Source organism: Thalia democratica, chromosome 5 (genome assembly GCF_965202585.1).
Source record: "Thalia democratica chromosome 5, ktThaDemo2.hap1.1, whole genome shotgun sequence".
In the NCBI taxonomy this organism is placed as follows: Eukaryota; Metazoa; Chordata; class Thaliacea; order Salpida; family Salpidae; genus Thalia; species Thalia democratica.
In genome coordinates, this window is record NC_139169.1 from 50,357,677 (window position 1) to 50,375,431 (window position 17,755).

General features: G+C 27.1%; 1 protein-coding gene across 1 annotated transcript in view; it reads right to left on the minus strand.

Annotated features, from left to right (window-relative positions):
• The window catches only part of LOC145835418 (GTPase-activating protein and VPS9 domain-containing protein 1-like), an 81,798-nt gene that overhangs the window by 39,263 nt on the left and 24,780 nt on the right, over positions 1-17,755 (minus strand). The window contains exons 13-17 of the mRNA XM_082942998.1: positions 13,262-13,339; positions 12,435-12,553; positions 11,949-12,057; positions 3,098-3,234; positions 593-684 (exon numbers count right to left, since the gene is read on the minus strand). Of these exons, the coding sequence (XP_082799124.1) occupies positions 593-684; positions 3,098-3,234; positions 11,949-12,057; positions 12,435-12,553; positions 13,262-13,339 (535 nt within the window). The remainder of the gene's footprint in view (positions 1-592; positions 685-3,097; positions 3,235-11,948; positions 12,058-12,434; positions 12,554-13,261; positions 13,340-17,755) is intronic.

Sequence of the window (17,755 nt, forward strand, 5' to 3'; positions counted from 1 at the left end):
ACTTTTTTTTCTGAAAAATTAACCTGTTTCTTTATATTACCTTTATGATTTTTATCTAAATGTTTCAAACTAGGGTATATTTTTTATTTGACAATGTCATTCTGCAGCACCCCCTAACAAAAAGACCACGCGACGCCACTGATAACAGACCCAAAATGTCTAGTGTAACTTTCAAATTTTCCTTGAAATCTACCTAAGACCTTTTTTATGTTCTTCATTTCGAATCCTAGAAACTTTAATGTAAGTTTTTAAAGTTTTCTATCACAGGCCACAATTGCATGTTTCCGCGCCACAGGTTTTATCTATCATGAGTCGCATCCCATTTCAAAGATAACATGCTCATGGGCCGCAAGTTTTCCGACCACTGCATTATATAATGAGAAAACCCTATTTAAAAAAACAACCATATGTATACGAATAGTTGTTTTAACCTTTTCAAATACCATTGTAAATAATTTCGTGTTTAGAAATATTTTAAAAAGTACGTTAAAAATACAGATATATACAAATTAGCATCAATAAAAAACTTACTGAAATAGAATAAAAAACTTGCTTAATTTAGATATATAATCATAATAATGCTAATACTTACCTTGATGTTGGTATTTTGTTTCTAAGTGCCTTTAAAGCTTCATCGTTAGAACTTCTTTTTACAGACTCTAAATCACCAGCCTCTTCTTCGTCCTTTAAAGTATTTAAAATTATGAAGAATTATAAAAATTCTGACAATATTATTTTTGACTTTTCAAATTATAAGTTATTGTTAATTATCGTTTTTAACTTTTTATACAATCATAATTTATAATCTCCAGCGACATTTTTTTTACATAAAGTAATTTTTTGAGATGCAACAAAAAAAAATTTAACTTACTAAATTACATATCATTTTACAAATATTTTAATCTTTATCAATTGTACCTTCTGGTACTTTTACTTCAAATGTAAGTTATTTTTGGGATAAGACCCCTTAAAATATTCATAAGAATTTAGATTGTAACAATTTCTAGTACCATGTTACTTCTTTAAAACCTTTTTTTTTTTAATTTTTTTAATGAGCAACTTATTTTTAAAACTTTTAATTAAAACTAGTACCACAACCAATCTATTCAAAAATTGAAACAGAGTTTTTAATTGAAGTTTTAAATTATTTCTTGTAATCCCTATATTTTAATCCTTATATATGAAATTGCTAATGGTTTTTTTATGAGCACAAAGATTGTTTTTAATAATTGTACTTACAGATATTTAGGTTGACGTATATGCTTATAATTTTTTGCTAAACTGATTTGATATGACAAAATAACATATAAAATATTTCATAAAGACTTAATAAAATTATAAATTAGAATAAAAAAGACTGTTTAGTTTTTGTATAACAAAACCTTAACAATAGAAAAGCTTTGTCTTTCAAGGACATATGACTTCATAAAGACAAAAACAATATTTTTACGTAATCAATGTTTAAATTAAAGCACTGTTATAATGTATTCGTTTATCATACTTTAAACTTTGTCCTTATAGTGGAAAGAAAATTTGAAAAGGTAGCAAATCATAAACTAAAAGACTCAAAGAAACTAATACAAAAATAAAATATATTACCTATAGTTGGTCTCAGTAAAGAAGACTTTTAAAGCATTAATGACCAAAACAAGGTACAAACAAGTTTCAAAAAACACTAACTCATATTGATAAATTTTGATGAGTCATCTTTGATAAATCATTAACTTGAATAAATAATAACTTTTTTGGTGTACAAAATTTAAATAATAAATATCGACAAATACATTGCATTTAATATTAAGTAAAAAAAATTCAAAATACACTTTTACTTAACTATATAAACGTAAACAACAACAACAACAACAACAACAACAACAACAACAACAACAACAACAACAACAACAACAACAACAACAACAACAACAACAACAACAACAACAACAACAACAACAACAACAACAACAACAACAACAACAACAACAACAACAATAATAATAATAATAATAATAATAATAATAATAATAATAATAATAATAATAATAATAATAATAATAATAATAATAATAATAATAATAATAATAATAATAATAATAATAATAATAATAATAATAAGTTGCGACAGTGTCTACATTGGAAGAACTTCTCAATGATTCTATCTGAGAAGGGACCAGCACGTTTAAAATCCCTCAGAAACTAAATGGCCAATAGAAATAATAAACCGACCAAAAGTCCTTCGGCAATTAGAGATCACTTACTTAACTACCCGGAATGCTCCAAAAATTATAATGTCAACAAATTTACAATTTTAACTAAGGACGTAACATATATCATTAAAGTGTTTTAGAATCTTTTTATATAAAAACCTATAAGCCTAAGCTTTGCAAACAAAAGTTAGATTACAATACTAACTTGTACAAACTGTTACATTTTTTTTTAATTTTGTTTTAATATTTTTTTTAGTTTACTTTAAATACTGTTTTTTTATTTCGCAAGTTTATTTTAGTTTAATTGTTCTGAAACTTTAATTCTTTTATACTACAGCTCTACTCCTTTTAAATAGTCACATTAACTAAATTCTGATAATTATATTTTACTTCAAACGTTTTCATAGCTTTTTTATTATTATTGATTACGTTTATATAGTTTTTTAACTTGTATGTATACACATTATTGTAATATCCTTTTACCATCTTAAGTTATCTATTTACTTACTTATACTTAAAAGTCTTGTGTATTTAATTTTTACGAAATTCTTAACTAAACAGTGTTTATTCAACATTTTTTATATCAACTCATTATGACGTATCCATTATCTAGCTTTTATACTGTTAATATTATTTTTAAAAGCTTAATTTAATTTAAACACAACAGTAGTTGATAAGTGTGTTATGAAAAATATTCTACTTAATAAAAATGCAATGAATTTGTCGACATTTTTTATATAAATTGATAAGTTTTAAATAAGTTATTTTTACCCACATGGGCACAATTTATAAAACAAATTAATTTTCTCATAAGTAGTCTACGTCTAGTCTTGATAATTTTTTATTTATTTTATGTACATTTACATAATTTTTTTATACTGAAGTTTACAAACTTCTTGATGATTTGAACTTCCTGCTCCAACCAAACTACTGCTGTTATCATCGTTCGTTACATCCTCAACTGACGATGTTACATCAGATTGAGTGTTGTTGGCATCGTCAGTTTCACTTACTTCCTTTATGTTCGAACCTTTATTTAGGACATTACTATTACTTTTTCAACTTAAGTCTTATACAGAAATCATGAAACTAATATAAAGAAATACATAATTTTAAACTACTACAACTATACTGGTGATATACTGTTGCACTTTACTTGAATGTAAAAATTTATTTTAAAAAATGCAATTTTGCAACAAAGTTTTAAAGAGTTATATAATCATAATAACTTTTAATTTTTAATTAATTTATTATTCAAGAATGAAATAAGTGAATCTTTATTTAATTTAACCGGTTGGATCAGTTACCCCACGTTTGTTTGGGTTACCAAATATTCATAAAGAAAACATTCCTTTGAGGCCCATTTTAACTATGGTAATATCAGCACAGCATAAATTGGCAAAGTTTTTGAACTCGAGTCTTGAACTAGTATTGAAACATTTTCGTAATACTCTTTAAAGGATTCCTTTACGTTCGTGAACAAAATTAAAGAGATGGAAGCTAATAATACGCTTATTGCGTCATTTGATGTCCAAGTTATTTCTATTAAAGTACCGTTGGAAGAGGTTATTGAAATTTGCGTTGATACATTGTATAATAGGGGTGGGCAACGTACGGCCCGCGGGCCGGATCCGGCCCGCAGAGTGAAAATGACCGGCCCCCAAACCTTTTTTAATTTTAAATGGAATCCGGCCCGGGGACAACATTGATCCGGCCCGCAAGTGGATGATCCGGCCCGCTAAGCATTTTCAAAGTTTATATTAAATCCGGCCAGCCAATTTAGTTATTACAAAACTTGTACAAAACCTTTTTTGAACTATTTCATTAAACAAAACTGTAAGACTTTGACCCTAAAAAAGTTTGTTAAAATGGCTTATTATTTTGTGGGTTCTGTTTCATGTCAGTTGAAGTAATCCTTTCTCAAATTATCCAAAAACAATTGTTTGCTGAACTAACTTTGATGATCTTACCTACCATAATGTTTTCATAAAAAATAGACGTGTCAAAAATTGCTGTGGTTTACAAATAAGTATTAAGTTGTTTTTTAAATGTTTAAAAAAGTAAAAAAAATATCTTTTTAAACATCGACGAATTTTTTAAGTCAAACTGCTCAAATTTAAATTTTTGTCAAATTTTTTAAGTTTAGACTACCATTTGCACTTTTTCTGCTATTGTTTTTTCATTAAGGACTTTTTGATTAATTATATGGTTAAGTTTAGTGATGACCAATTGATGACAATAGTTTTGCTTGATAATAAGTTTAGTCGTCGTTTTGCAGACTTTTGACAATTAAGTGAAGAATTCGACATTATTTCATCAATGTCGACGTTTGACATCGAAAATGTAAATAGTAATATTGTTAGAACTGTTGAACTTCAATGTGGCAGTACACAAAAAGAAAAGTTCAAAACTGAAAAATTGACAGATTTTATAACTTACTTAACAAGTAAAAGTCTGTTAATTTAAAAAAGATGACAATGAAGTTATTTGTTCTGTTTGAGTCTACATATTTTTGCAAACAAACATTCTTAACCATGTATATAAACAAAAGTAAGCTGCGTTCAAATCTTACTGATACCAATTTAAAGTCATTACTGAGAATATCTACTTCAAATAAACTTCCAGATTTTAAACAACTTGTTAAAAACTTTTATGATCCAAAAATGTCTCATTGATTACTTTTTATTGTAATTATTCTTGTTAAGTTCTTTAAACTTAACATTTAAAGTATGATGTGACAGTTTTATGTTTTAGTTTTTTGTCTTGTAATATTTTCACTAGTGAAATCGATCTGAATCTAAAAGTCTACTAAACTAAAATGTTTGTTATGCTAAAAATATATATTAATTTCATTTTTGTTTAAATATTTTGTTATTTTATGTTAGTACTCTTATTAAAGTATTTTAGGTGCACTGTTTGATTAATGTTTTTAAAGTACAGAATTTAGTTAAATTTCGTAAGTTAATTATAACTATTTGATATTTTGAGAGTAAAAGTGTTAAAATTTCAAGCCAAAGTAATTTGTTATCTAGGCTTAACTGTTTTTTAAATAAGTTAATAAAAAAATTTGATATCAAACATATAATTTTTGTTGCTTTTATAAGATTTTTAGATATATTTTATGTATTATTTATCGAGTCAAAGTTTGTCAACTTCTAAAGATGACCACGGAACTAGTTGTGTTGTTCGATAGTTCATACATTTAAAAAAAAACATTTCCGACCATAAACATTACGAGGATAAACTATCTTTAAACCTAATCGGTATTTCAGTGCATTTGCAGATTTTCCAAAACTTTCATGCAACTAGATTTAAACAACTCTAATACATGATCAACCTTAAGTATATTGTCTATTTTTTTTGCTTTTTATGGTATTACTGTTTATTACATCAGAATTATTTTTTATTTTGTTTTTTTTATACATGCAAAAAATGTAATGAATCTTATTTAGCTTAATTAAATTAAATAACAGTAGTTTAATATTGTATTGTTTGTTAATTTTTGAAAAAAATATTATCACTATAAACTCCAGATAAGAATTTCCAAAATTAATTGATTTCGAATAGTTAGCATTTTTTTTTGTTTTAGCTGGAAATGTTAGGCTCGAGTAACTTTTAGTAATCAAATTATAATTTTTTAGGACTAACTAGTATTTATTCGGTCCAGAGTTATAATATGCATAGAATTATAAATACTTAACTTAATTTAACATAAAATTTCATACTTAAGAACCTTGGTAATTAATGTATTGATTCAAAATTCTGAAATACCCGATCAATAAGCATCTAACCGGATCCAAACCTTTTTGAAAACCATTCGGGTCCAGATCTTTGTCTAAAATTAGTATTTAGCCGGATCCGGATAATATGTTTAAAATGGGATCCGGATCTAAAAAAGGATCCAGCTGAATCCAAAAGATCACTAACTTGAAATAATCCGGCCCGCTGAGGACTATATTTTTCTGGATCCGGCCCGTCAACTATTTACGTTGCCCACCCCTATTGTATAAGATAAGTAAACCTACAGCTAGCAGAATGAACTTTAAAAAACTTTTGAAACTTGCAACTTCTGGCGTTAAAATAAGTTTTAATTCCTTAATTTATTCACAACAAGACGGTATAGCCATGGGATCCCCCTTGGGACCAACATTGGTCCAACATTGGACCAACAACCAATATATTTATAGGTTTTATTGAATTATAAGTTGTTCCTGCTTTCAAAATATTTTATTGTATCTAAGGTATGTTGATGATTGTTTTGTTTTAGTTAGAAGCAAGAAAGTTATGGATGATTTGTTTTAATATTTTTAACAATGCTCATGATTCTATATGTTTCACAATAGAAAAAGAAAACAATGATGAACTTGCACTTTAGGACGTATAAGTTAAACAAAAAGAAAATAGATTTTTAACTTCGGTGTACAGAAAGAAAACTTTTACAGGATTTTAAATAATTTTTCCATCAAATTGTACTTTAAAAAAGGGAAGTAAATCTAATTAGAACTTTGTGTCATCGTACACACAAAATTTGTTCTCCAGAGTTGCTACTAAGTATAATCAAACAGATCAAGTTACTGTTAAAAAAAAACGGTTACCCACAAGAGTTAGTTAACAAAACAAGTCATTTACATTTGAAAATTTTGGATAGAATAAAGACAATAGGACCAGAAAAATGTGTAGTTACTTTAAAAGTTTCATTCATTAATAAAAGCTCAGAGATATTAGAAAAGAAAATTAGACAATTAATAAAAAATACTTAATATGCAGCAAACCCTAGAGTTGTTTTCACCTCTAAGCCACTATTAACACCAGGTGGTAAGGATCCAGTTTCAAACTTAAATAAAATTATGGTAATCTACCAATACAGCTGTTGTTATACAGCAAGTTATATTGGATTAACAACAAGACATCTAAGGAAAAGAATAAAAGAGCATGTACCAAAAAGTGTTGAGAATTTTTGCTTTTCAGATAAGAAAGATGATATACCGGTCAAGGTTTTAAACGCATCTAAACGTTCATCTATTGCAGAACATTTAGTTAACAATCCAACTTGTGCAAATGTAGTCCTAGGCCTGTGGTAGGAACTACTTTTAATTGGGGGAAGTCCCCTTTTTTGTGCTAAACGCTTTGAGCGTTTAGCTCTTAAGGCTTTTACTGAATTTACCTTACTCATTAGGTTTAAATTAGTAATAAATAAGTATGTAATAAACTTAAAATAAATAACTTGTTTAATGAAGTGAGTTTATTGAAAAGTGATTTTAATGTGAAAACTAGAAGTTAGAAGTGATAAAGCAGCTAATATATCAGTAGAATATAACTGCGTATATAAACACAACAAGTAAACACCAAATTCTACAAAATAAAATGTTCTTAATAATGTACATTAAAGTGTCTGAATGTGAAAATCTTTAATACAAAAATAGGTCTTACTAATAATACTACTAATTATACAGAGTCTTAATATATGTCGTGCTTCATGCACAACGACGGCTAAACTGAGCACAAAACAATACAACAGTACAAATAAGTATAAAGATCTTATAAAACGAAAATCATAAAAAAGTTCTTAAATTCAATTATGTCATAAGGTCTTAAATTTTGTGTGCCTTTTGCACGGTCTTATGGCTGAACTGAGCGCAATAACAAAATTGTTAAAGTTTTATTGTGTGATGATTTGATAAACAATCGTATAACGCCCCCTGGCGGTCATTTGAAAACAACAAAATATGCAATTTGTTACTTAAACAGTTATAAAATAAATATATTTAAAATTATAAAAACTTGTAGTAATGTTTTCGATTTGATTAAATTGGAAGCCGTTTGTATTTTGTTAAGGAAACCTGCTTTACGTAAGCAAAAAGATTTTGACTATACTGTTTTGTTTCTTTATTTTCGTAATACTTTATAAGGATTGTTTTACTGTAGATCAATTATAACGTAAGTAAACTTATTTGATTTTAACTGTTACTAATTGCTTTTGTCTTTTATTAATCTCTTGGTTACTTTATGATTACTTGGTTACTATAAAAGTTTGTAAATCCTATTACTTGTTAGCTTTGTACGCTACTGATGAGAATTGCTCGACTATTTATTGAATATAGAATTAGAGAATTTATTGTTTTTAAAATTGTGTGTCTTGTGTAACTTATTGTAAAATATCAAAACTTAAGGAATCAATAACGTTAATGACAAATTTAAATAACAAATTACCAAAAATAGTTTAAAAACCTTATCTCGAATTTCTGATTCAAATTTCTGACTTTTTAGTAAAACTTTTCTTGTACTTTTTTGGTTCGAAATTAACGAGCTAATGAAAACATTGCTTCAAATGTTTAAAGTTACTTAATAGATAATGTAATGCTGCTTTAAATATTTATTCTACAGGAGTCTGTAGAATTTTCTATCTTTAGATAAAAGTAGATTTAGTTTTTAAAAAAAATCAACACTAACATTGGCGAAAGTCTACAGAGCAGAAGACTGGACTTTCGTATGCCGTGAGACAAGCTCAAGTTTAACAACAGGATTGATCATACCAATTAGATAATATACATAATAAATTTATTTTGACAAAAATTCTAACCATCCTAGAACAATTAAGAAAAATATCCCAAAAATGATCGAAAATAGAATTTCAAAACTAACAAAAAGCAAAGTATCATTTGTTAACGCGAAACAAATCTACCAAAACGCTTTAAGCAAAAGCAACTTCCATCATAAGCTCGAGTATAATCCAACAATTGATAACAACAAAGCAAAAAACAGAAAAAGAAAATGTATATTTTACAACCCACCTTTCTGCGAATCAGTGAAAACAAAATTCGGAAACCTCTTTTTAAAACTGCTTGACAAGCACTTCCCAGAATCAACAGAACTACACAAAATCTTCAATAGAAGTTCCACCAAGATATCATACTGTTGTTCCCCAAACATAAAAGCATTAATTAGTGGACATAATAAGAACCTGCAAGAAAAACCACCAATAGAACCGAAGCTATGCAACTGCAGAAACAGAGTGCAATGCCCAGTAATGAATAAATGTAAATTAGAAAATGTAATCTACGAAGCAATCGTCTCATCTGAGAAAAATGAGAGAATGTCATATATTGGATCCACCCGAAGAGCATTCAAAAATAGATTGTACGAGCATAAAGTATCATTTCTAAAATCCAACAAGAAGAAGCCCGCCAACTGTACCCAATTCGCCAACTACTTGTGGAAATTATATGAAAAAGGCGAAAAATTCACTATTGAATGGAAAATTCTCAGACAGACAAAAAGCAGATTCAAACCAAACTTCATGTGCTCACTATGTAACCTTGAAAACGGTTTATAGCAAATGCTAACCAAAGAAAAATCCTTAACAAGAGAAATGAACTAGTCACGCAATGCCCTCATTACCCTAAGGAATAATTTTAGTTTATTTTTTATCGCATTAACTTAGTTTATTTTATTCTATTTAATTTGATTGTTACATTGTATTTATGTTTGTATTGTGTAAAGATTTTGTTTTAAAGTTACAACATTACCGTAAAAAGACCATTTCTGTTTTCTAAAAATCCCTATTTAATCTTAGTATTTACATTTTTTCCAAAGCCTAATATATTAAATGCTTCGTAAATAAATTATCAAAATATATAAAATCTATAGTTAATAAATTATTTAAACTAAACTTACCTATATTTCATTTTAAATTAATTTAACTTTAAAATTTAACTTTTGTAAACTACATATTAATTTAAACTCATATTTTAAATGTAAATTTTATTTTCGTTTATGTGTGTATTTTTATTTTCCAATTCATCGCCCTGTATACTTTTGTTTTCAACTTTTTTTAGCGTCTGATGAACTGCTCTGCAAGGAAACGGTGTAACGCAATAAAAGTTTAACAATAAATTTATATAATTAGATAATCAGACGACGAGCCTTGGATAGACTGAAAGCGGGTTCGTCCTGATTAGGGATCATCATTCAGTCACAACCGAAAAACCTTAATCTATAAACGGTTTTACGTGCAAGCTTGAATTATAGATATAGTTTTTATAATACTATTTTGTTGTTGTTTAATATAATAGAATACTTTTTCAATGAAACAAGTATTTTATTTAAGTTTATGAAAAAGTAATTAAAATGGGATGAAGGCAGTCTGCCTCTTTTGATTTTAAAGACCGGACAGGATTGATATTCAGACTTAACAAAAATAAAAAATGGTTAGAACCATCAAAAAATTCAGTCTCAGTCTTATACACACACTTAGAAGATATCTTTCGTTTATTAAAAAACAAACATTTTCAATTAATATTCAAATAGATTATATAAGCTTTAAACAAAAATAAGAGCTTATATATTTTTAATTAATTATACTTTAAATATTTAAGTTTTGATGACAGCAGTAAAATATTTTTATAAGTAAAAATTAAACTATGGTTTCTTGTGAAAATATATTGTCCTTACACTTAACACATTATAGATATTTGGACTAGATATTAGACAAATAATTAACATCAAAACGAACGCAGAAAAACTGATATGAAAATAACTTTTATAAATGAATTGTTCCCCGATTCGTGTGTGAATATTTATTTTAGTTAAATATATAGCTAAAATTTTTTAATAATTGAATTTTAATTTATTTATATTTGAATTAGTTTTAACTCAGTTTATAATTGATTTTTACTTAGCTGTTATAATTATAAATCAGTTTAAAACAAACTATATTATATTTTTTGTTTAAATTTTACTTATTTATATTTTAGTTTCACTAAAACTATCTGTTCAAGAAAAGTAAAAGTGTAAAAGTGACATCCGTGCTCATTTGACAGATTCCCGTAAAAAGTACCTGGTAGTTCATACGAATATCCTTAGATAAGACAAAATTTAAAAAATAACTTAAGACTTTTTCTACCGCCTTACTTAATAATATATTTCAATATTTATAACTTTAAAAAAAATAATTGTCTCATATATATCACTATTTTTTAAGCCAGTAATCAAGAACTTTAATATACTATTTTTTTGTTCAAAAATCCAGGATACTCGAAGATATTTCCAAAAAAGTTTATGATACCATTTTCCTTTATTTTTTAATTCTATGATATTCCAAGATTAATGAGCTTTTGGTACACGAAAATAGGCACCAGATACTAGTATATATAGTTTTGTTATTCTCACCGCATTCTAATAATTTTTAATTTTTTTCCGTATTTAAAACTTACAAAAAATCAAACGATGGTTTAAAAAATATAGAAGTTTATTGCATACTTTAGTTCAAATCGATTTCGGACATCAGTCCATTTTCAGTGAACTTTAAACTAAGAGAACTAAAACACATTCATGCAACAAGTAAATAAAAGTAAAAAAATATAGTATGACGTAGTAAACTAAGTACAAATTGAACTGTCGGAATTTGAATTGTCCGAACTTGAGTAGTCGTGCACCCGTCATAATATATTTTTTCACTTTTATTTACTTAGTTGCATGATAGTGTTTTAGTTCTGTTATTTTAAAGTTCACTGAAGAAGGACTGTGGTCCGAAATCGATTTGAACTAAAGTATGCAATTAATTAGTAGTTTTGATAAACGATCGTTTGATTTTTGTAATTAATACAGGAAAAAATTCACAAGTAAAAAAAATTGACCGTGTTCTGGACCGATTTGAGAATTATATATAAACCTTGTATTTAAAAGAAAATTTAAATAAAAGTTTTTTATTGGTAATGTATTCATAAAAAGTGCATAACAAAATACCATCAAACATAGGGAAATGTGGCTCTTTTTTAATAACCGCCACAAAATCTTCAGAATTTTCTTGTATGTCCCCATTTTCTGATGACCGGTTGTTGTGCAGGCGAAGCACCTTTAGATTTAAAAGTCGAGATATAATGGTACAAAAAATTTAACTTCATTAAAATTCTAAAAAGTTTGAAATACTGATTTAAATTTTTTCAAATAATTTTAAATAAATAGATATTATAAACTTAAACAACTCGTTTTAAAAGTAACTTTTTCCGCTAACTCTCAATATCGAAAGAAAGACACAAAAGAAAGTTTTTGACAATTAAAGTTAAAATATCATAAATATAATACAAAATTTAAATCCTAAAACAAAAACTTGATATTTTTCTAATAAAAAAAAATGTTTACTAATTCCAAATAAATTAAAACGGAATTTATATTTTAATAATAATATGAATGAAACCATTCGTTATCTTGTAACATAATAAAAAAGTATACTTCAACATCTGATAGCATTCCTAATCTCGTTGAGGCTTCCACTCCACTGGGAGGACTTAACGAAAACACAAGAACTTTTTCAATTTGCAGATCTTCTGATACATTATTGGTTGACTTTTCTGAAATTCGTGTTTTGTATTTTATAAAATTGTTTAAGTTTCCCTTTTTTTTCAATTTCAAACAATGACAAGTGCGAAAGACTATAATATTTTTATAGTGCAGTATTTATAAAAATAAGAGCAAAAAGTGTTCTTTTTGGTGACATCTAGAAGGTTTAACTTTTGTTAAAAATAAGAATTCAAACTTTAACAATCGCTAATTAATGTTTTTAAGTAAACTTTATATATTAGATAATGTAATTAAACTTTTAATAAAAATTTTAAAAGTAAGTAAATAAACAAGCTGAAGTAAATACTAATACAACTTAAACAGTAGTTTAGTTTGTTAAAACTATTTCAAAATTGGTGTTTTATTACAACTAATTTGTATTAAACTAACTACAAAATATTACGCAACAGCTTATCATCTTGTTTTTTGACCAATGCATATTATTAATTTATAATTATATTTAAGTTTATTTAGTAAATATTTAAGGTAAAATTGTTTTTAGAAGTGAAGTTTTTTTAAGTGATCTAAATCTAAAGTTTATAGAAAGTATTTTGCATAAAGTATATTAAAGCTCGAAGACTATTTTAGCACAAATTAATTCAGCTTTTAACATTTTCAAAGTATTTTAAATGTAATTAAAGGGCGTATATGTTATAAAAAAGCTTTACCTAATATATTAGATTGTAAAAATTCTTTACCTGTTTGCTTTTTTTACATACCTGTGAAACTAAACAAGTTTTCATTGACTGAAATTAAAGAGTTCTGCCGACCGACAGGTGATGAACTTCCATCCTTAACTGAATTAGTTTTTAATTTTGCTGCGAACCGCATTAGATATAAAAAAAAATAATTTAAACAAATTAGAAAATCAAATTTATGCATTTTTTAAGACAGAACTAATTTACAGTAAAGCTATAAATGGTTCAACTTAAAACTTTTAATGCATATAAAGAAAAACATAATTTTTATACAACTGTTCGAAATATATATTTTATCGTTTGCTAACAAAAGATCCTAGTGAAACAAGTTCACTGGAATACAAATTAAAACAATTTATACAGTAATCTTCCTTTATTGTACCATTATATGTTTCTGTGTGTTTTAACTAATCAACACACTTCATTTCTTTCCATTTATGTAAGTGGTTTGTTTAAATTATGATTTGTTGTTTTGTTGTGTATTTTAGTTTACTTTACTTAATTATACTTAATAATTTCAATGTTATATAGTTTTATAACAGTCGGATTTAATATTAAGTATTTTACCTACCATTAACCATTAACCTGTAAAAATTTGTAGTCAATTACTTTATTTTAGTTTAATTTTAATGAAAACATGTATAACCCTCTGCTGTTATATTCTCTTCTACTTTGTATGTTTCTTCATTTGTAGGTACAGTTTCTACAGTTGAAGGTTTGGTTGTGGTTATGTGAGAATCTGCTAACAGCTCGGAGTTACTTTGTTGAGCTTGTCTATTATAACTTGAAGCCTTATCGGCCGAGTGTGCACGCTTCGTGTGCTTCTTGACCATACCAGAGATGCTGGTTGTCGAAAAGGTTTTGAGTTTCCTATTATTGGAACTCATACGTCGAGGTATTAACCAAACGTAGAGTTCTCGTAATGAAATCAATGGCAATTAACCGAGTTAGAACTCAGTAATGCAAACAGGTAAGAATTTACCGCAATAAACCGAGTTAGAGCTCAGTAATGCGAACTGTTAAGATTTCACCGCAATTAACCGAGTCTGACCTCAGTAATGCGAACTGGAAACAAGGTATGGTTAATCGAGGCTCGTGTAGTATTATATTGACCACTTATGGTGGTCAATTGATTTTAGTAACTACTTAATTAAAACAAAAGTTATTTTTGTAATTAAACGTTAACTTCCTATGCTCTAACTTTAGAAGTTTATATTTACTTAATTATATCTTACTATTACTAAATAGAGAATTAGCAAACTAAATTTATTTTACAATTTTAAAAATTAATACGATATAAAAAAGAGACACTCACACACGTGCAGGTCAGAGCCCAGAGGTTTTGGTGGATAATATCTCACTAGATTTTAATCGTGATTTGGTTTTAAAAGAACCAAATCAGTCTAGGATGAATCTGATAGCAGTCGTCTAGGGGTGGTTTCTAACGCCGGTAGTCGTCTCGTGTTGAAACTGAATCCCTGAATCGCACGTCTAAGCGGAATGGCTTAGTGGAAAATGCCTCTTCGCTGAACGTGTTTACTCAAAGCCTTCTGTGAGATCTTATGCGAAATGTCTAAGTCAAACGTCTTCGCTGAGTGTGTAAATAAGAATGCCCAAATCAAACGTCTTCGCTGAGTGTGTAATTAAGAATGCCCACGCCCTTACTGCGACGTTTGGTTTTGTGCAATTTGGTTTGCGTAGAAAAAAGATTCCTCTCTTCTCTCGGAAGCAGTGTAAAGCAGGCGCAATGCTTACACATGTATGTACCTACTTTATTCTATGCTTCTATTCTCATACTACAGTAATTATTTTTTTTACAGAACCCAGTTGAAGTGTGTTGATTAGTTAACACACAGAAACATATGTTGTAACAATAAAGGAAGATTACTGTATAATTTGGTGTTATTTAATTTTTATACAGATAGTTAATTTAATATTTTACTATTTTGTATTATACTTATTCACAAAGAAGCAGTAGATAAAAAAAATTCGATAAATTATTTTTAATTATCATTGTTTTTAACTAAATTGTAATTCTTAACTGTAATGATATTTTGAAAAGTTACTTTACGCTAAATTTTTAGTTTAGTATGAAAATTTTTTACAGTTTAGAATGAGATAATGTAAGTTTACTTAGATATAAAAATTTTGAAAAAAATTGGCTAAAATTGACAAAATTTAGCTTTTTTATCAAACTAAAAATTGAAAATATGTTAACAGAACGGAAACGGGTCAAATTTGCACGAAGGGTCAACTTTGCACGAAGACAATTTTGCACTAAGGGTCAATTTTACACGAATTACAATTTTGCACGGATGATCATTTCTGCACGAGAGTAAAAAAATTTAAAAAAATTAATAAAAGACAGAATAAAAATTAAAAGATAGATTAATAAAAAAATAAAAAGAAAAAAAAAAGTTACTGACCAAGGATTAGGATTAGGGGTAACAGTGATAGTAAAAATAAGAAAATAACTAATAAAAACTATTTATAAAAAAAATGTAAAATTAAAAAAGTTTAAATAGATTAATAAAAAATAATCAACGGTTAGGGGTAACAGTGACAGTTAAATAAAAATAACAATAATAATAAAAGAAAAAGTAAATTAATAAATAAAAAAATAAGTTACCAACCGAGGGTAAGGGTTAGGGGTAACAGTGATAGTAAAAAAATAATAGACAAATTCTTAAAAAAATTTAAATTTATAAAAATACTAAAAAATTAAAATAAATAAAAATTTAATCCTTGCAAAAATTTTTAAGTGAAAAAATTGTTTGCTCGTGCAAAAAAGTCTTCGTGTAAAAGTGTCTTCGTGTAAAAGTTTCTTCGTGTAAAAGTGTCTTCGTGCAAAAATATCTATGTGCAATTTAGTCCTCTCGTGCAATTTTGTCCGCTCGTGGAAATTTTACACCTACCCTAACAGAACAGACAGAAATTGTTTGAACAAAAATATAATTTAGTAACAAACTAAAAACAGCATCCACAACTTCAGTAACTTATACAGTCGTGAGTTGTACACGAATTTTTGTTTACATTATTTTTGCCTTAAAGCTTATTTGTACAGAGATGCATTTATCCTGTAGCCAAAATATAGAACTTTTTGTCCTCATAACTTTTTGCAATTTCTGGGTTGTTTAGTAGATGCTGAGTAATAAAAGAAAGACTGTTTCTCGGTTTTTCACTTCCATTTAGTAACTAATTTCTTAACAACTTAGTAACATATTTGTCTCTTCGGGTATGAAATTGATGTGATGGTTCTTTTGACATAATCACTATCATAAAAAAATATTGTTGTGTTTTTTTTGGAAAAGAGTAACGTCCTTGCAGATTCCACTTAGAGGTTTTTTGGTGAGATGTGCTATTCTTAGCTTAACTGCACCATAAATATACTCAATTATATTTTTTACTTTGTTTTTAAGAAAGCTAGCGACACTTCCAAAAAAGAGGCGAAGGTATACTAGATAGATTTTCGGTCATTAAGCTTTGGCTTGTAAGACTAGATGTCGTCGTTATTACAGTTTTATCAATACTTAAAATTAAGTTATGATCAAACCTTTATGTTAATTCAGCTTGTCTAATGGTATACGAAAGTCCAGGCTTAGACTCTGGAGACTTTTGCCGATGTTTTCATTATTTTTATATCACATATATCAAATTGAAAGCCTCAGAAAACCAAAAAAAAATTTGATGTTATCCAACTTCTTTTTGATCGTAATTTCAGAACAAGATTTAAAGGCACGAAATACTAAACACTAAGCAAAACTTATTTTTTGTGAGTTTGAACAAAAAGAATGCCAAAGGATGTACGAACAATTTCAAAATTCATTAACGGTAGGAACAGACATTTGCATGAAGTTAGACGTTCGTCGCAAAAGAACACCTATAAATGTCGTAACGTTAACTTCTCATCGAGTTAGAACTTTAGAGAAGAATAAAGATTTAAAGTTTTATTGTAAAACATTTTTATAGGAGTAAAATGGAATCGTAACCCCAACAAACAGATCTTCTTCCGCTGCTGAGCATTTACTTAATGATACAGAATGCTCGAAACATTTTTAGGACAAAATGTTTAATGTTTCGGCTACAAGACAAAATGCGTACCATTTGCGAATTTTTGTACCTCTGTTAATAAAACTAGAGAGCCAAAATTATATAAACAACAATTTATGCTCAACTCACGATTGTACAAGTCATTGTAGTTTTTGTATGTTTTTTAAATAAATATTTAATTAACAATTTAATTAAATATTTATTTTCAAATGATTTTACCTATTTAGTCAGTTTTCTTAATCTATTTTCATTATTTTTTTTAATAAGTTTCATTATGTAAATTTTAAGCAATGTTCTTTAATAGTTTAACATCTGAAATAAATTTACATTGTCTCATTTTAAGCTGTACGTATATTCATATAAACTATAATAATTAATTTTTTCGTAACATTCTTTAACATCTTATTGCATATTTTTTTATCAAAGTCTAATTACAAACAATAAAAATTGAAAAGTGTTTGTAGA